General features: G+C 42.1%; 1 protein-coding gene across 2 annotated transcripts in view; it reads right to left on the reverse strand.

Annotated features, from left to right (window-relative positions):
* The window catches only part of WDR76 (WD repeat domain 76), a 136,085-nt gene continuing 115,802 nt past the window's right edge, over positions 1–20,283 (reverse strand). The window contains exons 14-15 of one of the 2 annotated variants that reach the window (XM_069766471.1): positions 3,417–3,467; positions 1–1,621 (exon numbers count right to left, since the gene is read on the reverse strand). In XM_069766471.1, coding sequence (XP_069622572.1) covers positions 1,357–1,621; positions 3,417–3,467 — 316 coding nt within the window. In that variant the 3' untranslated portion in view covers positions 1–1,356. The remainder of the gene's footprint in view (positions 1,622–3,416; positions 3,468–20,283) is intronic. The other variant, XM_069766473.1, reaches the window with a different exon arrangement.

Consider the following 20,283-nt stretch of genomic DNA (forward strand, 5'->3'; position numbering starts at 1 on the left):
TAAGGATTCACAGTTTTAATACACAAAACAAATTACATTTACAATGGAATAAAACAGATAAAAGAATGACAAATAATTTAACCTCTTGCCTCCATGGCTATTTTTCCTTTTTGTGCTTTTGCTTTTTTCTCCCCTTTGTTCCAAGAGTCATAGCTTATTTGTCTATCGACATAGCTGAATAAGGGCTTGTATTTAACTGGATGAGTTGCACTTTTGAATAAAACTATATCTTACCCATTTAAAACAATTTTATAATCTAATGTAATGTAGTGGGAAATTTTTTTTATTTGTTTCGATTGCCTCTTATTGTGTCTTTTTGTATTGCCGAGGCCAACCCCCCCCCCCCCCCTGCAATTCTGGTGCTCTTATAAGGTTTACTGATCTGGTTAATTAATTTTATATTTTTATAGATAGTCGACGTTTTACGAAAGTAACAATACCACATGTGAATTTTTTTTAAATTTCTTAATTTTAAATGAGAGTAAAGAGGGGTGATTTTAACTATTATATTTGTTTTTTCAGATTTTTAAAAACTTTCTTTTTACTGTATCGTTAGCGCTCTTATGGGACTGGAACCTGCAACTGTCTGATCCCGTGTGTTTTATATTATTGTGTTTAATGCCAAAATAATGCTGTATAGTTACAAAAATCATGGTCTCCTATGAAAGCCAACCATAGGCTGGCCTTACACAGTAGTACCATCAGGACAGGCTGGGAAGGGGGGGAGCTATAGCAGACCCCTGGCTGTCACAGCAACACATCAGTGCATGGCTGTTAAGAGGCAGATGATGGCTGAACATTACAATGATCATCTGCCTTCAGATTCAGCTGTTGAGGCCCCATCAGTCAGGGAGCCGACATATGGTGCACTAGTAGTACGTCATGGGTCGGTAAGGGGTTAAAAGTAGTGATGAGTGAGTGTGCTCGGATAAGGTGTTATTAGAGCATACTCGTTAGTTAATAGAGTGTCTTCCAGGTGTTCGAATACTATGTTCAACAGCCACAACACATGCAGCCATGGCGACTCGAACAGATTATTTGAGCACGTCGATTATTAGCACACAAGCACGCTTGCTCATCACTACTTAAAAGGAATGTTCACCTGTAACTTTAGAATTTATTTTATTGCTGCACCACATAAAATCAAACACCGCCGTGTAAACAGTTTTGATCTAGACCAAGCCATATGAAGAGTGATCCTCTTACTTTCTTCTGTCCCCTCCTCCGTAAACTGGCTGAAAGTTAGTCTAGCCTTCACAACAATAAACAAAGTGCAAAAAAGTAATACAACACCTCTGTCCTTATTAATAGGGTACCTTTAGTCCCCAATAAAGTTACTCCAAAAATGTGTTTTCTTTACTGGCATCCGGTTTGTGTTTCATTTTTTTTCCACACACATACTTGTCCAACCCATGTCCCTGCAACCATCAGGTCTCTAGTGGGATGGAAGGCACAAGCTGTAGGCTGAGACGAAATATGAGTACAGGAAAATGTGTGTAAAAGTTGTCCTGTCACGTGAAAAATATTTATTTTACGACTGATTTTGATGCCGTGTCCAAAGCAGTTTTCTTGTTTCGGGTCCCAGGAAGCAGTAAAGCGTGTTTGTGTTATGTCCTTAAATCTGAGAAAGAAAAGTGTGCATCAGGTCAAGTAACCTCACCATTCATTACTTTTTAATATTTGAGACAAGGAAGCAAAAAATCTATTATCATCCAACTATAATTAATAACACCAGTGGTGGCGTGGCCAGCAGGCAGCATGCATGGACACCCAGAGAGCGCCACAACAAACTCAGTTTACTATCTATAATCCTGGTGTAATTGGGCTGTAACAGCACCCAAGGGTCCCTTATGCCATAGAGAGTCTTATGAGCGAAACGATGAACAGGAAACAACAATCCATGGCAAAGCTGAGAATTTGCACAGTCTACCTTTAGTTGTTCTGAGACCCTGGCGCCATTTTGCAAGGCAGACGAGAGAGAGCCGGACGCCAGAGTGGAGGTCGGGGAACACAACTGGAGGAACCCAAACTCACATTATAGCTCAAATACTATCAGCTATTCAAGCCTCCACCTTCTCGCTTACCGGCAAGATAGACTAGGTGAAAATAGATGATGGTTTGTGGAGACCAGATCTACAAAATCTCTGGGAGTGTGCAAAGGAGAGTGAATTCAGGATATAACGTACACAAGGGAAGACACCTCCACTACGGTGACGGGTATGCTATCAATTCTGGAAAAAGCTTTCTAATATGTGGACCCAGAGAGTGGAGGACTTGGAAAATCGCATCTACCCCAATAACTTGCAGATGCTGAGATTCTCAGAACGCGCTGAGGGAAAAGAGCTCAGTAAATTCATGGAAAACTGGATTAAATCCACATTCCTAGATGCTAATCTGTCCACAGCATTTGCCATAGAATGGGCACACCAGGTCCTAGCCTGCCCTCATCTGCCAGGAGCTCAACCCAGGCCACACTTGTTGAGCAGTATACACATACGCTATTCTAGGGGCCACACATCGTAAGGGCCCGATCACATACAACAATTAGTTCACTGCGATTTTCCCGGATTTTTCTGCAGTGCTACAGAAGACAAGTGCCACATTTATAAATGTTAAAAAAAATGTTTGAAAGAGCTACAAATCCCTTCCTCGATGGCTTTAGCAGTGCGATTACAGGTGATACATGAAGAAACTACATTATTTTTCTCATCCTCATCAGAAGCAGATGAGCGACTGAACTTGATTAAACGTCCTAGTTGCCGCTAACACCTCGGAGCAGGATTGTTATAAAGTTCCTATACCCATGCTGCATAGGAGAAGATTGTAGAGCAATTATTACTGCACTTTTGCATTTCTTCGCCTTATATTTTGACTTTTTCTTCCCCCATTTTTCCAAGGTAAAATCAATAATGTTATTCAAAACTAAAACTTGTCCACAAAAAATAAGACCTCAAGAAGTCGACTGAAAAACAAAAGTAAAAAATGACAGCACTTACAAAAAAAGGAAAAATATGAAAGCTCAAAAACAAAGATTAAAGTCACTCGGATCCTTACACTCGCCCATTTGTCCAGTCAACGAAAACGTACTATTTGTGCCCAATATATCCCACCCTTTTACATGTGATTCTCTTCACCTCTCAGTACGTTATTTGTAATAATGGACAACCAGCAGGTTAGGAAGGAGTAGAGGAAAGATGGGAAGGTATAACTGCAAAGCTGTCCAGTTTTTCATTTCACACGCTCAGAAGCATTACAATGAAAATAAAAAAGTTAGGATTTTTTTTTTTACAGCCCTAATCCAAGGTCCAAAGTTGAAGTACTTTCTGCCCTCTTTAAAAACACTCTTGCATATTAATAGTCCCAAAATTCCGATGGCATCCAGCTATCATTGCGCATAATAAGGACTCATACATTACCCAATGGACTTGACGGGATAGGTATTCTCCATGTCTTTAAGTCTAAAAATCCTAAAAGACACAATAAAAATAAAAATTTTTGCATCGAAATTCATTATTACAATGAAGTACATTAAAGGGGTTGTCCACTACTGAACAACTCTTTCTCGCATGCTAAAGTGCCACATACAAAATAAAAAACAAACATCCTCATCACCCAGACCAGCCCCATTGAAACAATGATGGCGCTGTGTCTCAAAAAGTCAGATGACATTCATTATGTTATGTAAGCGCTGCAGCTGATCAGTGGCAGATGATGGATTGCAGCCTTCAGAGTTTTATTAGATTGAAGTGTTAAGGCTGCAGCTGATTAGAGGGTGCTGATTATCTCCCAGCAGTCAGGTGGTATTGTCACATGAGCGCTGCAGCTGATCAGCAGCTACTGATCGGCTGCAGCCTTAACACTTCTGTCTAATGAAACTCTGAAGGCTGCAACCCATCGTCTGCCACTGATCATCTGCAGTGCTCATGTTACAATGCCACCTGACCGCTCTGAGAAAAAGCACGGACGATACCACTGGACCTCTGTAGATCCAGGCTGTGTGTACGTGTTTGCTTTTTTGTCTGTGGCACTTCGTATTTAGGGTGTTGTCCGATAGTGGACCACTATTGATGGAAAAAAGCAACGTCAAGTGAAAATGCATGAAAAATGCACAGAGAGAAGAGGTGACACACCGAAAAAAAAAAAAAGAGGACCATGGTCAGAATCTGTCCACAAGAAAACTTATAAGGCTACGGTCACACTATTAGTATTTCGTCAGTATTTTACATCAGTATTTGGAAGCCAAAACCAGGTGAGGAACAATCAGAGGAAAAGTATAATAGAAACACGTCACCACTTCTGGATTTATCACCCACTCCAGGTTTTTGGCTTACAAATACTGATGAGAAATACTGACAAAATACTAATAGTGTGACTGCAGTCATTAACTCCACAAATCTGGCCTTTTGTGCAACAGTGGCAAGAAAAAAGCCATTTTTTAATGCAAACCATAAGAAGTCCAGCTTGCAAAAAGCCATGTGGACACAGCTGACATGTGGAAGAAGGTGCTCTGGTCAGAAGAGAATAAAGTAGCGTTTTGCATTTAGCCCAAAAATTGTATGCGTGGCGGAAAACTAACATTGCACATAATCCTGAAAACCCCATCCCCACTGGTTTTCTTCAGCAGGGACAGGGAAGTTGGTCAGAGTTGATGGAGCTACAAACATGGCAATTCTAGAGGAAATCCTGTTAAAGGCTGCAAAAGACTGGAGACTCGGGCGTCAATTCACCTTGAATTCACCAGCTGGACAATCCTAAACATAATGCCAGAGCTACAATAGAATAGTTTAGATCAGACCAGGGTAAAGTCTGGCTCACATGCTACATCTGGCCCTCCGGCTGTTTCAGTCTAGACCAGTGTTTCCCAAACTTCAGTCCTCATGGACCCCAACAGGTCATGTTTTCAGGATTTCCTTAGTATTGCACAGGTGATGGAAGTATCAGGAGTTCTCTCACTTGTGCAGCACTATGGAAATCCTGAAAACATGACCTTTTGGGGTCCGTGAGGACTGGAGTTTGGGAAATACTGTTCTAGACAGACAAAGGGCTGAAAACAGTGCCCAAAGGTTGCACACAAAGCCATCTGCTGCCCGCATTCTAATATCACCAATATTTGCACCCACAGGATGCAGATAGCTGTGAATACATTAGTGGGGGTTGGAGCTGCAGGCTCCTTCTTTCACCAATCCGTGGGCGACTGATACAGTGGATGCAATGACGTCCCTACATCTTCTCTGCTGTGCGGAAAGTCAGAGCACCGGAAGCTGGAGCAGTGCGACCACGAGCAAGGTATGTGGCTGTTATCACTTTTTATGCATCTGTTAAAATATATAAATCACCCACAGGCTCTAATGCGATTGGGAAATCGAAATATCCTGAGAAACAAAGTATTGACAAAAACAGGGCTGTTCAAACTTTTTATTCTGAAGCCTCACCAGATAGGCCAAAATAAACTCTGGCGTAGATTCGCAGGACAACCTCCCTAAACATACTGCCAGAACTACAATGGAAAGAGGTTTAGAGCAAAGCATATTCATGGGAATGCCATTGAGAATCTGAGGCAAAACTTGAAAGTTTCTGTTCACAGACTCACTGAGCGAGAGCTATTTTGCAAAGAGGTATGGGGAAAAAAATTCAGTCTCTAGATGTGAAAAGCTAGTAGACATACCTCAAAAGACGAAGTAATTGCAGAGAAAGATGGTCCCACAAAGTAAGACTACCGGAGGCTGAACACAAATGCATGTGACAAATTTCAGATTTGTATTTTTAAAATATTTAGAAAACAATGTATCATTTCCTTTATATTTCACAAATACTTGCTACTTTGTGTTGGTTTAACACATAAAATCCACACAGAAAATTTTAGTATTTTCATTTTTTCCTTTTTCAAATAGCCACACTTATTTTACACAGACAATTAGATCTCGCTATTTGCAGGACAAGTTCATTTTACCATACAAAGAGAAAATGGCAAATAAATTGCAAGTGCAGTGAAATGTAAACGTAATACCGTCGCTGTTTTTTTAATTTTATTTTTACAGTGTAAATTGTGCAGTGAAAGGCCCTGACAACATCAAGTCAGTACAATTTCGAGGATACCACACGAAAAGCAACACCCCACCACCTGGGGGTTGATGTCACCATTGTATTGTCTGGTGACATTAAGCCCACTGGTTAGTAGTAATGAAGAGTTGTCTATAAGACACCTATCCATTACTAATCCGATAGTTATATTGTGAATAAACACACAGCCAGAATAAAGTTCTTTATTTGAAATTAAAAAAAAAAAACCACTTCATTTTTATTTAAAAACAGACAGTTATACTCACCTAAAGCCTATTCAACTGAAGTCATCATCTCCTGTAATATAACAAAAATAAAAAAGAACCATATCCCTCACCTGTCTGACATTCTGTCTCACACTGTAATCCATGTCTAGGATAAACAGTTTTCAACCTGGACTGTGCCAAGATTCGATTGTCCTGGCAGAAAACCACTGAGGAACGATCTGCTGTAAGCGCAGCATCAGTGACTAGCGGCGACATCATCAAGGTTACTCACTGAGCTTGAACTGCGGTAAACTCACTGCCTTTTTTCTCACAATGCGGAGATCACTGCAGTTCAGGGACCCAGCTGGAAACGCAGCCTCAGTGACCCACGATGCATTGATTATGGCATGAGACGGAACGACAAACAGCTGAGGGATATGGTTGATTTATTACAGGAAACGAGGACTTCAGTGAAATGGGCCTTAGCTGAGTATAACTTATTTTTAAATGAAAAAGGAAAAGTGTGTTTTGCTTTTATTTCAAATAAAGGACTCAGGGGAAAAAAAAAAGCACTTGAGTGGATAAAGAGCCTGATCTTCAATCAAGCCCTACAAATCTGCTCTGTAGATGAACCCGCTCTTTCTGCCCAGGAGGTTGAGGTAGGTCTTGTAGAATGGGCCTTAATGCCCTCTGGGGGAGTCATACCATGAGCAAGGTATGATTCAGAAATCGCTCTTCTAATCCATTCTGCGATAGCAGGGCTGTGGAGTCGGTAAGCCACAGTTGCAACTCAGACTCCTGGATTTTATCAGGTTCCGACTCAGACTCCGACTCCTTCATAAATGGCCAATTCGTAACAATAAATTTACTGTTGTCAAATATTAACATCGTGCTTATTCAGTTTCTCACCATCATATAAGTAATCAGACCACTTAGAGCAAAAACTATATTCATTAGAATACAATTAGAATATAGCAAATAACTTTTCTAAACTCTTGTAAGTAAATCTGCAATAAACACTGTTATGCAGTTAATAAGAAATCTATAAATTTGTCCTCAGAAAAAGTATTGCCTCTGTCAGATCCTCCTTCATGGATGCCCTCAAATCTGATCTAATTATTTTGAGAGCAGATAACAACCTCTCTAAACTAACTTGGGTTGGTGGCAAAGCAGTAACCACTCGGGCAACATCTCTGACAATGTCAGGATACATAGGAATCGCTTGTTGCACTGTTATTTTTGATGAATGGTCAAATTTCAAAATTTCTTTTAGTGCACATGAAAAATTCTGCTGAAATGTACTGGCTGTGTTCTTTGATGGCGAGGACTCTTCTATGCGGGAACGCTTTGCATGGTCCTTGTGATCCAAATATTTTTCGAAATTAAATTCTTCATCAGTTGATGAGGGTGAAGATGTGGCAGGACGACCAAATTCTTCTTGTTCCTCCTGACTGTTCTGCAACCCTTTCATCCTTACTGCTATTTCAAACAGAGCTTCTTTTCCTTTAGTTAAATGTTGATCATCTAGAAGAATCCGATACATTGGGTCTACATAAACAGCTGCCAAAAGAATGTTATTTTGTAATAGTAGCTCCTCTCTCCGTTTCATTGATGTAGCAATGCCACTTGCAATTAACTCTCCTCTTTGGGACAGGCAAAACATCAGGTTCTTCCACTCCTTTAAGAAAATACCTGGAGTTAAGTCCTCTGCTTGTAATTTTTTAGTCACTGTAAATGGGTGCTCTAGCAATTTTTCCAGCTCAGTCACCTGATTCCACTGACTTTCATTTAGCGTCAGTTGAGGGTTAGCCATGTCAACAAGAAAGGTTTTCAGTTCAACCAAGCGCTGAATCATTAAGTACTGCCCCATCGTGTGGCTTGATCAATAATTGCCCCTTTTCCAGCACGTCTCTTCAAAATTGAGTCAACTTTAGGGGTTTTGACAACAGTAGCCAATTTTCTCATCTTGCCAATCAGTGCAGCAGCATGTCCTTCTTGCAGACTGTCTCTTATAGCCAGCTGTAGCGTATGCACAACACAGCGCATGTGATGAATGAAAGAACGTATTGACACAGTTTCAACAAGATCATCTAAACTATCATGTTGCTGTTCATCTGAAGCAACTTCAGTTTGCTCCTCAGTTACAATACTGTGTTCCTCTATTGCAAACATTTCTGTGTCTGTGGACCCAGAATGTTCTTCTAGCTGCTGGTCACCATCATTACTCTCATTCATTAGCTTAATAGTACTTATCATATTTGAAGCATTGTAGAAGCTAATACCAAAATATTTGTGTTTTCAATCATTTTCAGGAAGAAAATGAGCATTATCTGACAGAACTGCAGGGGTGTCAATACTTTTGGCCATGACTGTAGTTCCCTGGATCAACGCCCTATCAAGGAATATAGTATATATACCCTGCAACATTATACTTTTCAAGAAAGGTATCCAATCCCCTCTTAAATTTAAGTAATGAATCACTCATTACAACATCATATGGCAGAGAGTTCCATAGTCTCACTGCTCTTACAGTAAAGAACCCACATCTGTTATTATGCCTAAACCTTCTTTCCTCCAGACGTAGAGGATGCCCCCTTGTCCCTGGTCTTTATCATATTAGTGATTAGTTTTCTAGACATTTGTAGCATGGCTATTACCTTATCCGACAAACCCTTTGCCAGAAGTACTTGGGCCTCAGAAGCCAGGCAGCTAACTTCAGTCTTCTGGGTGATATATAGGCCCCTGCGATAGAAGGCCTATATTGACAGGTAGCTGTACTGGCCCGTCCACCTGAAAACTGATCACTAGACAACCAACTTCGTTTTGGCCACATTGTGCTACAAGTATAGTTGGAACTTCATCCTCTCTGATTTTCTGGAGGGTTTTGGCTATCATTGGTATTGAGGGAAAAGCATAAGCTAGATGAAAATTCCACTGATGAGCGAATGATTTTATCCCTTTGGAACTGTCTCTTGGATTCAGGGAAAAGTACGGAGTTGCGAACTCTGGGCTAATAGGTCGATGTCTAGTAGACCCCATCTAGAAACCAACATTGAGAAAATCTCCTGATTCAGTCTCCACTCTCCTGGATTTATATCCGGTCGACTCAAAAATCTACCTGCTGGTTGGAGGATCCCTTTAGATGTACTGCTGTCAAGGATAGTAGATGTTTCTCCGCACAGCAAAATATTCGGCTTGATATAGCTTTTAGATTGTCGAACCTTGTGCCCCCCTGGTGTTTGAGGTGGGCTACGGTGGTGACATTGTCGGAATATACTTTTATGTGATGACCTGTAATTATCCCACCAGAAATGTTTTTTCTACCGCCATCAGTTCTCTGATATTAGAAGATCTGGCAGCCATCCCTGAACTCCAAAGGCTCTGAAAGAGTATGTAGGACTAATCCCCCCAACCCCTCTGGCTGGCATCTGTGGTTACCGTGATAAGGGGAGATTGATGCCATGCTACTCCTTTCTGGAGATTCCCTGGCTTTAGCCACCATATCAAAGATGCCTTCACTCTGCCACGGGTCTGAACTCTTTTGTTCAGTGAATTGGGATTTCCGTTCCAATTTTTTTTAAGAGGGTTCTGGAGTGTGTTTGTGCCCAGGGTACTGTCTGAATGCAGGCAGTCATTGAGCCCAAAAAAGACATTGCCTCTCGAAGGGTAGGACGTCTCATTTTCCTGAAGTTCGTTAATTTTGCCATCGGGTTGATGCAATTATCCTCTGGGAGGAATGACATTTGTCGTTTGGAATTTAGAATCACTCCTAGGAATTTTCTTACCATGGAGGGCTGGAGCTCTGATTTTTTTTAAGATTTGGGATCCACCCCAAAGACTGGAGGACATTAATACTTTTTGTCCATGAGTCCTGAGGATGTGAGAGGATGGGGCTATAATAAGCAGGTCATCTAGGTAGGGTACTATACAGATGCCTTGCTTTCGAATGTATGTCACTGTCTCTGCCATAATTTTTTAAAATATTCTTGGAGCCGAAGATATTCCGAACGGGAGCACATTGTATTGATAGTGTTTTATCTGTTGCTTTTGGCGAACAGCAAATCTTAGATATTTCCTGTGATGGAGTGAATAGGAATATGAAAATAGGCATCTTTTAAATCGATCATTACCATCACAAATTGCGGGCCTATTAATGGAATCGACGTTTTTACCGACTCCATTTTGAACTTTCAGAACTTAACATGATGATTTAGACCCTTCAGATTTATTATTATTCGTGCATCCCCGGACGGTTTCCTTACTATAAAAAGGCGGGAATAGTGACCTTTCCCTAATTCCTGATCTGGCACTGGGGAAATTACATTCGCTTTTAGAAGACTCTGAAGACCTGATATCAAGGGATTTTGCGAAGTCGGGGAGGGAAGAGAAGTGACTCGTAACTCCTGAGGGGGAGGGGATTGAAACCCTATCAATAGACCGTCTCTGATAATATTTATTACCCAATGGCTTTCTGAAATTAATGTCCATTGGTGAAGGAATCTTGATAGCCTCCTCCCCCCTAGTGTACGAATCATTGTTTCTCCTCCTGTTGTTTTTGGGGAACAAGGATATTTTTGCCTCTCCCCTTAGCGTACCACCATCTTCCCGTTTTTCCCTTCCCCCTCTGAGAAGTCTGAGGTAAAGAGGGACGAAAAAAATGCATTTTTGTTAATTTTTGTTCAGCTAGCGACTTCTTGTCTGTGGCCTTTTCTAAAATTCCGTCAAGGGCAGGCCCAAACACATATCCACCTTTAAACGGGATGGAGCAGAGTTTAATTTTTGATCTAACATCAACACTCCACATTTTCAGCGATAAGGCTCTCCTAGCAGAGTTAGATTGGGCCATTGCTCTGGCGGCTATACAGACCGACGCGGCTGATGCGTCAGCTAAGAATCCTGAGGAATTTTTTAATAATTGGAGTCCAATAGCTGCTCTCTAAAGGTTCCCTGTGATACATGGGTTTCTAGCTGATTCATCTACCTGTAGATGGATCTAGCTACACATGTGGAGGCAATATTAGTCTTGAGTTAAGAGGCAGAGGTCTCCCAAGATTTTCTCAAGAGACTCTCCACCTTCCTATCCATTGGGTCTTTTAATTGCGATGAGTCCTCGAAGGGAAGTTCTCTTAGCGACTCTTGCAACTTGTACATCCACTTTAGGGATCTCCCAATTAACTGATTCTCCCTCTAAGGGAAATCTATGTTTTAATTCAGAGGGAATATTTAGGCGTTTCTCTAGAGATTCTCACTCCTGGAAAATCATGCTTGCTTAGAATATTTTCATGGATAGGGAATCCAGTTTCTTTTTCCGCCTTCAGACCACCAAATAAATCATCCTGGATAGTTTTTAAAGTCTCTTTCTCCTCGAAACCCATGGTATTACGTACAGAGGAAACTAGATCCTCCATAAGCTCCATAGAAAAAAAATATTTCCTCTTTTCAGAAGATCTTCTGGGTGAAGATTCCTCCCACCTCAGCGAGGCGAAACTTACGGATTCGTCTTAGTCAGATTCAGAGGGTTCAATATATATTTTTCTTTTCTTAGGAGCCGATGGGCCTGGGGATAGCGGAGTAGCAGAAGGAGGTGTCAAGGTGGCAAGAGAGGACTGGACCTCATTTTTCACAATGGTTTTTATTTCCTCAATTATGGAGGGATGTTCAGCCCTAATTACTGTGTCCGTACATTCACGGCACAACTTCTTGTCCCATCTAGATGGGAGTTTTTTGAAGCAGATAGCACATTTGGGCACTGATTTAGAGGGCTTGTGTGTAGACTTGCCTCCCTCTAAAAGAGAAGGGAGAGGAGTGACACACAGAAGCTGACCCAGAATGTCCTTTTACCCGGACCCCCCCATTTCCCATGCACTTACTGGGGCAGGGGCAACACTGGACTCTGCAGACACAGGGCTAGCTGGAACACCATCAATTTTTCTTACCTGATGGCGTCTTAAACCCTCCCACAGCGCTCAAAATTCTCCCCCTCCCTGGATCCTGAGCAGGCTTCCAATTACTTCAGCGTGCTCCGCACGCCGCTCGGTGCTCCAGCGGCCATGATGGCCGTAAACCAGAAGTGCGTGCGCTCCAAGCGTGGAACACACGACCCAGAAGTGCTTCAATCGTCACTTCCGGGTTCGCCGAACAGCGTGCGCAGGAGGAGGAAAGCCGGAGGCCTCCGGCCGGGGGTCACTGGCCCACTTTACCCCCAGAAGAGGCGCGGGAGGGCCAGGACAGGTCCCAGAATCTGCCGAAACCAGGAGACGGGAGCAGCTTTCTATATGGAAGACGACACCCGACCGCCGCTGCCCGGTAATTTAAAGAAAAAGGTACACTGTAGTCACCGGCCACACAGCATACCAGATAACTTCTCCGTGCCTCATGGAGCACAGGAAAGACACTGGGGAATAGGAGATGGGAGGGTCTTTTAACCTCGTGCTTCCTGTCCCCCATTAGGGCGTGGAGACAACCTCCTATGCGGTCGTGGAAGGTGACTAAAGAAATAAAAGCTACGCCCTAGTCACAAGTAAAGTCGGGGTCTCGATTAATTCGGCTTCCAGTGAGGAAATCATTGGTGGTGACTGGAAAGGCTTCACCATTAATTAAGTGAATGAGGAGGGGATCAGACAGACAACAGGGACGGCACAAAAACACGACAAGAAGCAGAAAAACATTGTTTTCTACCTAGTGTCAGGGTGTATACCTACTGTTTTGTGTTTCCCAATGCAAATAATGAGAAAGATCAATTATTTTGTGCCGACACATTCCCTTTACATCTTGGGTCAAGTCTGGTGCTAATGTTCACATAAGAAGATACATTTATTAAAACTGAAGCAATGGAGAATGAAGAGTGCCATAATTTCCATGGCAACCAATCAGATAAGTTCTCTCAATTTCATAAACAAACATGCTGAAATCTGCTTGGTTACAATAGACAGCTGCTCCAATTTTCTTTTGTACTAGTTATTTTTTGGGATCAGCTATTTTACGACTTGGGAAAACAGACATGTGTATGAAATGCAACACTTATAAGTATGTACAAGGGAAGTTTAACTTTTGGTTCATTTTCTATTGAAGTCTGATAGTTCTCAATGCCAGGTCTTTAAAGAGGTTGTCCACTTCATTCTATAATGCCACCACTGATTTGGGCCATGCAAAGAAGTATATTTGTAAATATCTGTTGTTGTCATCTGCTCCTGTGGCAGCGCTATTGCTGACCACTCACTCAGCATCACGTGACCCAGGCTGTGGCTGCAGCTGATGTCACGTCGAGTACCATGATGCCTTGCATTACTTGGGCGTGACCCTGTTGCACACCCCCTCTTGATTGACTGGGCTGTGGGCGGAGTTTCACTGCATGTCAAAATCCAGTATCCAGTGCGTGTTTTCCCTATCTCTCCTAATAATAATAATAATAATTTTTATTTATATAGCGCCAACATATTCCACAGCACTTTACAATTAAGCGGGGACATGTACAGAAAACAAATTCAATACAAGTTAAGAGGATTTAACCCCTTAGTGACAGCCAATTTGGTACTTAAAGGGCCTCTGTCACCCCCTCCAGCCGTTAGAAACTAAAAGAGCCACCTTGTGCAGAAGTAATGCAGCATTCTGACAAGGTGGCTCTTTTACTTATTGGTGCAGTTAAAGCCAAAATAAAGCGTTTTATAATTTCGCCAAAATACCTGTCTTTAGACAGGGAGGCAGGTCTTAACCCCCTTGCTGCAAATGCCACACTTCAGTCACTCAAATCTTCTTCGGCGCCGGGCGCCGCCCCCTCCGCTCTGTTTTTCAATCAAATCCGGCGCCTGCTCTGTTTAGTACTGGCTGGGACAGGCGCAGTGAGCTCTGGCCGTCTGACCTCAGATGCAGTCTTGCAGACTGCGCCTGTGCGGCCGCCCTGCCTGTGAATCCCAGCCCCGCACTGTGCATAATGCATAACACACTGCTGGGATTCACAGGTAGGGCACCCGCACAGGCGCAGTCTGCAAGACTGCATCTGAGGTCAGACAGCCAGAGCTCACTGCACCTGTCTCAGCCAGTACTAAACAGCGCAGGCGCCGGATTTGATTGGAAAACAGCGTGGAGGGAGTGACTGAAGTGTGGCGTTTGCAGCAGGGGGGGTTAAGACCTGCCTCCCTGTCTAAAGACAGGTATTTTGGCGAAATTATAAAACGCTTTATTTTGGCTTTAACTGCAATAACTAAAAGACCCACCTTGTCAGAATGCAGCATTACTGCTGCACAAGGTGGCTCTTTTAGTTTCTAATGGCTGGAGGGGGTGACAGAGTCGCTTTAATGACCGAGCCAATTTTTACAATTCTGACCACTGTCACTTTATGAGGTTATAACTCTGGAACGCTTTAACAGATCCCGCTGATTCAGAGATTGTTTTTTCGTGACATATTGTACTTCATGTTAGTGGTAACATTTCTTTGATATTACTTGCAATTATTTATGAAAAAAACGGAAATATGGCGAAAATTTTTAAAATTTTGCAATTTTCAAACTTTGTATTTTTATGCCCTTAAATCAGAGGGATACGTCACACAAAATAGTTAATAAATAACATTTCCCACATGTCTACTTTACATCAGCACAATTTTGGAAACAAAATTTCTTTGTTGTTAGGGAGTTATAAGGGTTAAAAGTTGACCAGTAATTTCTCATTTTTACAACACCATTTTTTTTTTAGGGACCACATCACATTTGAAGTTTTGAGGGGTCTATATGATAGAAAATACCCAAGTGTGACACCTTTCTAAAAACTGCACCCCTCAAGGTTCTCAAAACCACATTCAAGAAGTTTATTAACCCTTTATGTGCTTCAAAGGAACTGAAACAATGTGGAAGGAAAAAATGAACATTTAACTTTTTTTGCAAACATTTTACTTCAGAACCATTTTTTTTTATTTTCACAAGTGTAAAAACAGAAATGTAACCATAAATTTTGTTGTGCAATTTCTCCTGACTACGCCAATACCCCCCACAAGTGACACCATTTTGGAAACTAGACCCCTTAAGGAACTTATCTAGATGTATGGTGAGAACTGTGAATGCCCAATTGCTTCACAGAAGTTTATAATGCAGAGACGTGAAAATAAAAAAAATTTTTCTTCCACAAAAAAGATGTTTTAGCCCCCAAGTTTTTATTTTCACAAGGGTAACAAGAGAAATTGGACCCCAAAAATTGTTGTCCAATTTATCCCGAGTACGCTGATGCCCCATATGTGGGGGTAAACCACTGTTTGGGCGAACGGCAGTGCTCAGAAGGGAGGGAGCGCCATTTGACTTTTTGAGCGCAAAATTGGCTGTCGTGTTTGGAGACCCCCTGATGTACCTAAACATTGGAAAGCCCCCAATTCTAAATCCAACCCTAATCCCAACACACCCCTAACCCTAATCCCAACCCGATCCATAATCCTAATCACAACCCTAACCCCAAAACAACCCTGACTATCGCAGCTGACATCCGGCACTATGTGCCAGGAGCAGTGACGGACCGCCCCGCGGCACATTAACCCCCGGCACACCGCGATCAGACATGATCAGACACCGTTCTCTCCTGGTTCTCCTTCTATCTCTCTGACCACTCCTTCACTGTATCTCTTGCTGGTTGCTCCTCCTCTCACCTTCCCCTTACTGTTGGGGTTCCGCAAGGTTCAGTCCTAGGCCCCCTCCTCTTCTCTTTGTATACTGCCCCTATTGGACAAACAATCAGTAGATTTGGGTTCCAGTACCATCTCTATGCTGACGACACCCAATTATACACTTCTCCTGTTATCACGCCTGCCTTTTTATAAAACACCAGTGATTGTCTTACTGCTGTCTCTAACATCATGTCCTCCCTCTATTTGAAACTGAACCTGTCAAAAACTGAACTCCTCGTGTTCTCTCCCTCTGCTAACCTACCTTTGCCTGACATTGCCATCTCCGTGTGCAGTTCCACCATTACTCCAAAGCAACATGCCCGCTGCCTTGGGGTCATACTTGATTCCGAGCTTTCATTCACCCCCCACATCCGATCACTGGCTCGCTCTTCTTATCTGCATCTCAAAAACATTTCTAGAATTCGCCCTTTTCTTACTTTCGACTCTGCAAAAACTCTTACGGTTTCACTTATTCATTCTTGTCTGGACTATTGTAACTCTCTACTAATCGGCCTCCCTCTCACCAAACTCTCCCCTCCCCAATCTGTCCTGAATGCTGCTGCCAGGATTATATTCCTCACCAACCGTTACACCGATGCCTCTACCTTGTGCCAGTCATTACACTTGCTACCCATCCACTCCAGAATCCAGTACAAAACGCTCCATGGCTCAGCACCACCCTACATCTCCTCTCTGGTCTCAGTCTACCACCCTACCCGTGCCCTCCGCTCCGCTAATGACCTCAGGTTAGCATCCTCAATAATCAGAACCTCCCACTCCCGTCTCCAAGATTTTACACGTGCTGCGCCGACTCTTTGGAATGCACTACCCAGGTTAATACGATTAATCCCCAATCCCCACAGTTTTAAGCGCGCCCTAAAAACTCATTTTGTTCAGATTGGCCTATCGCCTCAATGCATTAATGCATTAACCTAACTATCCCTGTGTGGCCCATTCAAAAAACAAAACAAACAAACAAAAAAAACAATCAGGTTCCTTGGATTATGTTCTCATACACTTCATGCAGTTAATAGCCTCGGTGTCTGTACTGCTACATACTTAGGCAGTTAACTGGTTCATGCAGCTTTACATGAACGCCCGAGCCTTACACTATGGCTGGTCCGAATAACTAAAGCAATTGTTACCATCCACCTCTCGTGCCTCCCCTTTTCCTCATAGTTTGTAAGCTTGCGAGCAGGGCCCTCATTCCTCTTGGTATCTATTTTGAACTGTGATTTCTGTTATGCTGTAATGTCTATTGTCTGTACAAGTCCCCTCTATAAATTGTAAAGCGCTGCGGAATGTGTTGGAGCTATACAAATAAAATTATTATTATTATTATTATGATCGTGGTGTTCCGGCGGTATAGGGAAGCATCGCGCAGTAGGGGACTCCCTGCGAGCTTCTTTGAGGCCCCCAAATCGCGTTGCTCCGAGGGTCTCTTACCTCCTTCTTCCCTGCAGCAGACCTGGATCCAAGATGGCCGCGGCATCCGGGTCCTGCAGGGAGGTGGCTTCACTGCGCCTGCTCAGAGCAGGCGCCAGGAAGCCTGGAGAAGTGCACGTCAGATCGCTGATCTGACACAGTGCACAGCAAAGTGTCAGATCAGCGATCTTACACTATAACATGATGCCCCCCCTGGGGCAATGTTATAGTGTAAAAAAAAAAATATTCCTATAAATACATTTCTTTATCTAAATAAAAAAAAAAAACTATAAAAGTACACATATTTAGTATCGCCGCGTCCGTAACGACCCCACCAATAAAACTATATGACTAGTTGACCCCTTCAATGAACACGGTAAAAAAAAAAAAAAAAAAAAAAAGGCAAAAAAACAACGCTTTATTCTCATACCGCCAACCAAAAAGACTGATATAAATAACCATGGTACCGCTGAAAACGTCATCTTGTCCCGCAAAAAACAAGCCGCCATACAGCATCATCAGCGAAAAAATAAAAAAGTTATAGTCCTCAGAATAAAGAGATGCAAAAATAATTATTTTTTCTATAAAATAGTTTTTATCGTAGAAAAGCGCCAAAACATAAAGAAATGATATAAATGAGGTATCGCTGTAATCGTACTGACCTGAAGAATAAAACTTCTTTATCAATTTTACCAAACGCGGAACGGTATAAACGCCTCCCCCAAAAGAAATTCATGAATAGCTGGTTTTTGGTAATTCTGCCTCACAAAAATCGGAATAAAAAGCTATCAAAAAATGTCACGTGCCCAAAAATGTTACCAATAAAAACGACAACTCGTCCTGCAAATAAGACCTCACATGACTCTGTGGACCAAAATATGGAAAAATTATAGCTCTCAAAATGTGGTAACGCAAAAAATATTTTTTGCAATAAAAACCGACTTTCAGTGTGTGACTGCTGCTACTCATAAAAACCCGCTAAAAAACCCGCGATAAAAGTAAAACAAGCCCCCCTTCATCACCCCCTTAGTTAGCGAAAAATTAAAAAAAATTTAAAAAATGCATTTATTTCCATTTTCCCATTAGGGTTAGGGCTAGGGTTGGGGCTAAAGTTAGGGTTAGGGTTGGGGCTAAAGTTAGGGTTTGGATTACATTTACGGTTGGGATTAGGGTTAGGGGTGTGTCAGGGTTAGGGGTGTGGTTAGGGTTACCGTTGAGATTAGGGTTAGGGGTGTGTTTGCATTAGGGTTTGTTATAATTGGGGGGTTTCCACTGTTTAGGCACATCAGGGGCTCTCCAAACGCGACATGGCGTCCGATCTCAATTCCAGCCAATTCTGCGTTGAAAATGTAAAACAGTGCTCCTTCCCTTCCGAGCTCTCCTGTGTGCCCAAACAGGGGTTTACCCCAACATATGGGGTATCGGCGTACTCAGGACAAATTGGACAACAACATGTTACCCTTGGGAAAATACAAAACTGGGGGCTAAAAAATAATTTTTGTGGGGAATTTTTTTTTTTATTTTCACGGCTCTGCGTTATAAGCTGTAGTGAAACACTTGGGGGTTCAAAGCTCTCAAAACACATCTAGATGAGTTCCTTAGGGGGTCTACTTTCCAAAATGGTGTCACTTGTGGGGAGTTTCAATGTTTAGGCACATCAGTGGCTCTCTAAACGCAACATGGTGTCTCATCTCAATTCCAGTCAATTTTGCATTGAAAAGTCAAATGGCGCTCCTTCCCTTCTGAGCTCTGCCATGCGCCCAAACAGTGGTTTACCCCTACATATGGGGTATCAGCATACTCAGGACAAATTGTACAACAACTTTTGGGGTTCAATTTCTTCTCTTACCCTTGGGACAATAAAAAATTGGGGGCAAGAAGATCATTTTTGTGAAAAAAAAAGGATTTTTTATTTTTACGGCTCTGGATTATAAACTTCTGTGAAGCACTTGGTGGGTCAAAGTGCTCACCACACATCTAGATAAGTTCCTTAAAGGGTCTACTTTCCAAAATGGTGTCACTTGTAGGGGGTTTCGGCACATCAGGGGCTCTCCAAACGCAACATGGCGTCCCATCTCAGTTCCAGTAAATTTTGCATTGAAAAGTCAAATGACGCTCCTTCGCTTCCGAGCTCTGTCATGCACCCAAATATTGGTTTACATCCACATATGGGGTATCAGCGTACTCAGGACAAATTGTACAACAACTTTTGGGGTCCATTTTCTCCTGTTACCCTTGGTAAAATAAAACAAATTGGAGCTGAAGTAAATTATTTGTGAAAAAAAGTTAAATGTTCATTTTTATTTAAACATTCCAAAAATTCCTGTGAAACACCTGAAGGGTTAATAAACTTCTTGAATGCGGTTTTGAGCACCTTGAGGTGTGCAGTTTTTAGAATGGTGTCACACTTGGCTATTTTCTATCACATAGACCCCTAAAAATGACTTCAAATGAGATGTGGTCCCTAAAAAAAACGGTGTTGTAAAAATGAGAAATTGCTGGTCAACTTTTAATCCTTATAACTCTCTAACAAAAAAAAAATTTGGTTCCAAAATTGTGCTGATGTAAAGTAGACATGTGGGAAATGTTACTTATTAAGTATTTTGTGTGACATATCTCTGTGATATAATTGCATAAAAATTCAAAGTTGGAAAATTGCGAAAGTTTCAAAATTTTCGCCAAATTTCCGTTTTTTCACAAATAAACGCATGTAATATCAAATAAATTTCACCAATATCATGAAGTACAATATGTCATGAGAAAACCGTGTCAGAATCACCGGGATCCGATGAAGCGTTCCAGAGTTATAACCTCATAAAGGGACAGTGGTCAGAATTGTAAAAATTGGCCCGGTCATTAACGTGCAAACCACCCTTGGCGGTAAAGGGGTTAAGTGCAATAGTCAAGTATCAAGTGCAGTTATCGTGTGCATGGAGGGTGTGGAGA

The sequence above is a fragment of the Ranitomeya imitator genome, chromosome 4 (assembly GCF_032444005.1).
Source record: "Ranitomeya imitator isolate aRanImi1 chromosome 4, aRanImi1.pri, whole genome shotgun sequence".
Classification (NCBI taxonomy): Eukaryota; Metazoa; Chordata; class Amphibia; order Anura; family Dendrobatidae; genus Ranitomeya; species Ranitomeya imitator.